The following is a 6,563-nucleotide window of genomic DNA, read 5'->3' as shown; positions in this document are numbered from 1 at the left end:
ACTCTTAAGAAAACATTCGCCGTAAAGTTTCTAGATGTTTTCTGAATATATTTAATCTTTAAAGTCTTTTAAGAGTCAGTGGAAATATTTCCATGCTAATGCTAATGCGTTAGCATTAGCAGCTAGCTGCTAGCTACTGTGGCAAAGTTCTGTTTACTGATTTATATAAACCTAGTAAACATAATTTTCTTAGTATCTTATAAGTAGATTAGCTGACTTTTAAGAGCAAGACATGATCTAAACTTGTCAGCGTAACTGAAATAACTTTCAAGTATTTATTTTTACACATTTCCTTGTTTTTTTGGAAAAAACAGGACGGACTGTTTAATAGGGTTTCTTTTCAAACGTTCATTCTTTTCCAGGCTAATAATATAATTATTAGTCATATTGTCCAGTTAATCGACATAAATGGTTATAACCCAGTTAATTTTACAGATACTGGGTTAATATCTGGTGTGGTAGTAGCCGAGAGTCGTCCCCAACACACACCCCGAGCACCAACAGACGGCGCAAGATCTGTGGCGTGAAAGATGGCGGACAAAACGTGCGTACCTGCGGGGAATAACAGTGAAAAGGAGTTAGTTTGAGCAATTTTTTCTAGAAAACGGAATAAAAAAACACAGTTTGTATTTACGGTTTTAGAAAATACTCCCAGCACACCTCAGAGTTTTCATCCTTTTTATTAAAGACTTTCTTGCCATTTCACCATTTAGTAACCATTTCACGTAGACCGCAAAAAAATATAATAACGAGATGCACGCCGTTAGGATCTTTAAGTTTTATTCCAGCACAAGTTTTTTGTGTTGTAAAATGGCTGTGTAGCTAGGAATTAAAGGAGAAGTACAAAATGGAGAAAAAAAAAATAAAAAAATTAAAAATTAGAGACAGTTCTAGTACAATATGTTTAAATCCTCACCACGTCCGTTTCCTAAAAACCACACCTAGGAGCACATTAAGTCCCTGTCTTCTTTGGAAACATGATCGAAACATAAAAAAATAAATCAAATTAAAGAGAAAAATAATATATATATAAAGATGATGCTTCATTTCAGGTCACTCTCACAATGAAGGGGGAATCTGAAAGAGACACTCGATGACACATTTACAGTCTGATTCAAAATGTTCTCACCTACCTCGTCAGGTAGCCCTTTTTTTTTTTGTATTTCACACAGTTTTTACCAACAGTGGCACAGCAGGAGGGCAGCAACAAAAAATGCACCTTCTTTTTTTTTTTTTTTTTTTGCATTACTTTGACAATGATATATCTACCGTTCCTCTATAATTTCCGTGATTAAAGCAGGCTGAATGAGCTACGGATTTATCTGACCTCCAAACCTCGACGCAGGTACATTCGGGACGACGACTTCGTCCTCGCCGGCCCACTTTTATTTATTTAAACCCCTCTTTTTCTTTTTTTTTTTCTGTAAAAACGTGAGAGGGAAACGCGAGGAAACAGCATTAATTGAGATAAGGCGGCTCGAGAGTTCTTCCATTGAATCCGTGTTTTAAAAAGTTCAGCTCGTCGTGAAGAACCCGATAAAACAAAACAAAAAGAAAAAAAAACACAGGGTAATACTGAAAAGTGAAGGTAAAATCCTTTCTTTTCTGTTCTTTTTTTTTTTTAAATTCTCACCCCTCCCCCCCATTTCCCCCCCTGGAGAACATTCATATTTCGAAATTCAAAATTTCTGAAATGATCACAGGCCGAAAAACAAAACAAAACAAAAACAAACACAAAAAAGAGGTCAGACGCTGAAGTCACTTCCAACATTTTCTCAACTTTGTTATGTACAAGAACTAAACACGGCGATGACATGGAGAAAGAACAGTTTATGCCACCCTAACATGAAATTAAAACGTTTGACCACTGGAGGTGAATCTGTTTCCAAAAGTGTGACGTCACAGAGCAACACGACATGAGTCATATATATCAAAAAAATGAGGGTTAAAGACAACCACGCACACTCACTTAGGCAGGTTATGCTGTAAATTTACAGTTATGACACCTATAACTCTGTTTGCCAAAACCTCTGCTGCAGATCGATGAACGTTGGGGGGGAGGGTTGTAGCTTCATATAGAAAAACAAACAGAAAAAAGTCTTTTTCCCGCCGCCGCCACCGCCGCCGATAAGCATTATGGCTTAAATATTTGTAAAACTATGCAGTCCAGTAGGCGAGAGTCTCTGCTTCGTCGGCCTGCCTCGCTAAAAAATAAAATAAAAATTAAAAAAAAAAACGATCCTCAAGATGAAAATCTGGTCTGATCGGCGTTTTTAAATCCCGCACCGTATTTTTGTTTTATTTTTTTTAGACTGGATTCTTGTCAAGAGACTTTTTAAAGTTTTTTTTTGTGTGTGTGTGTTTAAATATAGGCGTATCTTGTCTCAGGCTTTCGGCGGGGGGTCTCTAGCACAAACGTGGTCCCCCCCCCCTTCCTCCTCCTTTTTCAGCAAGCTCACAACACGGCCACGACAGACAAGGCGGACAGACACGGTCCCGACGATGAAAAAATTATAACGATTAAAAAAACAAAAAAACAAAAGACAGACATCGACAACAAATACGATGGCCATCGTTGTGAAGATATGCGGGTTGAGGAGAGAAAATAAAAACAAAAACGTCGACAGCTACCATTTTTGGAGTCTTTCCTGGGGCAGGGAGCAGTTAGGGCAGTATGGATCTTTAGTGCAATGAAGGCCAGAGGAGCGCCGGCGTTTTTTGTTTTTTTTTTGTTTTGTTTTTATTTGACGCGCCGCTCGCCCTGGGAGGTGTAGCCGGGCCGGCTGAAAGAGAGAGGTCCGGGTTGGGCTTTTTTTTTGTTTTTTTTCTTCCTCCCCCCCGAGAACTCTCACGAGGAAAGGAAGAGTAAGGGTGTTTCGCCTCTGGTTGAAAAAAAAAAACCTTGCGCTCGTCCGCTCGTACTGCATACTCTGCGCCTAAAGCCTTCGGAAGAGAGAGAGAGGGGGGGGGGGCGTCCGGGCCAGAGCGTCTGCTGGAGGAGTCCTGAGCCCCATCGACTCCGAATAAAAGTCATGTAAGTGTCTACATGAGTGGGGGGGACGTGTAAACATTAAAATGTGAAAAGTGAGGGGGGGGGTGTGTGAGAGATTATTCTGCTGGAGCGAGTGTGTGGCATTAGGTCTGTGTGCAAGTTTAACTACCACTGTGACCATATCGTACGGATTGCTGTAAGTTTGAGTTCATTTACTTGTTTTGTTGTTGTTGTTTATCCTTGTTGAGTCTCTCCACTGTAGCAGATGTACATTCATCCATCGTAGGGGGGACGAGGAGGGAGGGAGGGGGGGAAAGTGTGACGGTGGGCCACACGCTGTCCGATCCTGAGGCTTTTCCAGTGGTCTGATAAAGACTCCGTCAGCACGCTCAAAATAAACAGCAGTAGAGGTACTGGAGGACGTTGAACCACATGTAGCCGGAGGCGAAAGCGAACGACTGGACCATGCACAGCCACACGGGGTCAAGGGTCATCTGCCGGGAGACCGCCTCCTTCTGTCCTTCTGGAGGAGGGAATGATCCTGGGGGGTAGAGATAAACACGGGTTTATCGCTGTTCGGCTGATTTGACTCATTAAGCTCACATTAACATACTCTTCTGCACCTTTTTGACCAAAGAGGGAGGAAGTTTAAGCGTTTAAGCCACAAAAATAATCATTTCTGAGCATAATAATCAGAAATTTAGCTTCTTTCCTGGAACATAAGAAGCCTTTGTTGCTCTACAGGAACCTACTACAGACAGTGGAGGTTTTTTATTTCATTTTTTCATTTAAATACAGTTTAATCCTTTTGTTTTGCTAACAAATCAGTAAAATTAAACGTCAGACCCACCTGTGTCGTAGAAGTGGGACAACAGCTCTTCTTTCTCCACAAACCTCTGGTACAGCCAGTCGGTCAGGGCCTTGGCCTCCACAGGGACCTCTTTTATCGGGTACATCCTGAGGCGGAACGGGACAAATATGAGACACACGTTTACTGAACTTTCATCAAGAAACGCCCACGAAAGCTGCGGCCCCAAACCTGCAAACCTCTAAAAAAAAGTAAAAAAGAATAAGCATGAGAGCAGCTGAGAAACGACATAGTAAGTTGGAAATCTACACCTGAACCAAAAACTGTAATCATTTGCAGCAGCTCGGTGGTAACCCTGAGAAATGTTTAATAAGTGCTTAAAAATAAAAAATAATCTCTTGGGCTGTTCAGACTCATTAAATACAAATCTAAACTCCCTCAGACCATGTCAGGAGGTGGTCTGGACACTGTAGCCTACAGAGGACAACAGCCTGAGCGGCGTTCTGTCACATTACATTCACCGAATTAAACGCAGCGCTACATGGAGGGGTTATTCTGGGTTTCAAATCTTCAATCTTTGACCTGAGAAAGAATTAGGTAATGAAGACGAGACTCAAACGGCTCTGAACCGAGTTAAAATATCATCACAGCTCTGAATATGTTGAATCTCCTCCTCCTATCTGTCACCCCTCTGGCTGTATTTGCCTACAGAGCGGCCGCCAGGTGTGAATTCACTCAGTCAGGAGCCGATGGCTCGCGGTCGAATCGCCTGAGACGGATCAAACCGCAGAGCCTGAGCTCTGAGGCTCACGATGGCGGAACACGCTTCGCAAAAATCAGGGTCACCAGGTGGCGCCGCGTCGAAGTCACGCCTTTTTAATTACCCGCCGAACTGCTCCTTCAAGCCCTCCTGTCAGAATGAAAACAGGACGGCGAGTCTGCAGTTTAAAGCGAGGGAGTCAGCGGCGCTCCTCGATTACGGCTGTCTGCGTTTGCCGATTTCTTTTCGTGTGGATTTATTAGGTGTCAGAGCTCAGAAGTGCTGAGGGGAGCCCCCCCGCCCCCCGGCAGCAGGCAGGCCCACAGAGCTCAGGACTCACGAACGAGTCAGAAACAACCTGACTGCAACAGTTCGGTCAGATCGGGGAAAGGGAACAACGTAAAGCATCCTTCTGTGCGTCCCGGAGCCAACGGCAGGAACAAACGAGGCTTCAAGGAACTTCTGCTCTCATCGGTTTGACTTGTTTTAATCAGTCGGAACCACAGAAAGGGTCGTTTTTACCATAAAACAACATCTTCAGTCTGAGCCGAGAGCCCAAATGAAAATGAATCTTTGAAGGAATGCATGTCGCCCACCGCCGGACGGGACAAAGACCTGTTAGTGTCTCTGCTGGGGGATCACTCTCAGCTACTACCACGCCGAATATCAGCTCAGTGTCTGTAAAACTGACTGATCCAGACGTATTTTTGTGCTGGCTTTGGTGGCCATTTTGAACTCAGTCAATCAGCTGCAGATGTGCATCCGGTGATGACTAAAACCCGTCCAGCGGTTTATGAGATATTTTGCTAACAGACACAAACCTACTCCCTGACAGATTTATTCAGTTTTACAGCTGTTGGATTAAAATTCGACCCGGTAGTAGCTGAGAGTCATCCACAGCACATACTCTGAGAGTATGAGTATAACTACATGAGTCGCCTTTAATGTCAACAGCTGCAACAACAGTTGCTCAAATAGTTGCCGGTTGCTTCAACTTTCAGATGTAACTGAACCCTGTTTAGAGGCTCATAGAGTCAGTTGATGTACTTGGTATCCAATTAAAATATGATGTAAATAAAATTATAAATACAATCAATAACTAGAAAGGAGCTGCAGTTGATTATTTCTGTTTAATAGGGCTGTTTTTGTTGCGATCCCGAATGTGAAACGACAGATGCCGACTAAAAAAAGGTCACTTTCAGGAGCCGTGATAATAATAATATAAAAAAAACTAAAAGCAGCCGGTGAAGTCCCATCTGCAGCCAGAAGGGGTCTCCGGTGAGCTGCGGAGCCACACAGGCAGCTCCTGGTCACCTTCAAATAGAGGTTACCGTCTCCTGCCTGAGACGAGCGTTTCCCTCTGCACTCGACATCTGCTCGATCCTCGATCCGACCCAGACAGCGTCGGCTGCTAATCTGTGCCAGGAAACACGCACAACCTCCCGACCAGGGACGTGATCGGCGGCGGCGGCTCCCGCTGATGTTAGTGATTTAGGACCAGGGTTTGCTCTGTCGGCGGAATGATTCCTGCCTTAAAGACGAGTGGCTTGGCATTCACGGTCGGCTGCAGGTGGAGCGTGACGCTCGACCGTGGAGGTCTGAGCCACATAAATCCCGATTCTTTAACGACGAGGTATCAAGAGCGAGTTCTTCGAAACTGCGCCTCGAGCAAAACCTGACCTTTGAGTTCAGGTTAGTGAAAAGTGAGGGTTTGATGCGGATGGTTAGAAGAAGGGGCATGTTGGGTAAATCCAGCTGCAAACCTTTTTCTTCTTCTTCTTCTTCACAAACTCTGAAGGCCTTATCGGCGGAAACCTGAGCTCTGGCGCGCGGCAGATCTCTGAGGCAAGTCTGAACACTTTCACAGGAATTTCACCTGAAGGCTGATCTAGATGAAGGAAATTACAACGAGACGAGACGAGACGGGGTCGTGTGATGACTCCTAGCTGCGTGATGACTCCCAGCTGTGTGATGACTCCTAGCTGCGTGATGACTCCCAGCTG

The 6,563-nt window shown here is 44.2% G+C and overlaps 1 protein-coding gene across 1 annotated transcript in view; it reads right to left on the bottom strand.

Annotated features, from left to right (window-relative positions):
* Window positions 1–766: 766 nt before the first annotated feature.
* lpgat1 (lysophosphatidylglycerol acyltransferase 1) overlaps window positions 767–6,563 on the bottom strand; it is a 51,042-nt gene continuing 45,245 nt past the window's right edge. The window contains exons 7-8 of the mRNA XM_017411973.3: window positions 3,843–3,949; window positions 767–3,533 (exon numbers count right to left, since the gene is read on the bottom strand). Of these exons, the coding sequence (XP_017267462.1) occupies window positions 3,382–3,533; window positions 3,843–3,949 (259 nt within the window). The 3' untranslated portion in view covers window positions 767–3,381. The remainder of the gene's footprint in view (window positions 3,534–3,842; window positions 3,950–6,563) is intronic.

The sequence above is a fragment of the Kryptolebias marmoratus genome, linkage group LG19, assembly GCF_001649575.2.
Source record: "Kryptolebias marmoratus isolate JLee-2015 linkage group LG19, ASM164957v2, whole genome shotgun sequence".
Taxonomy (NCBI): Eukaryota; Metazoa; Chordata; class Actinopteri; order Cyprinodontiformes; family Rivulidae; genus Kryptolebias; species Kryptolebias marmoratus.
Note: the sequence above shows the minus strand (reverse complement) of the source record. Positions and strands in the feature narration are given on the sequence as shown.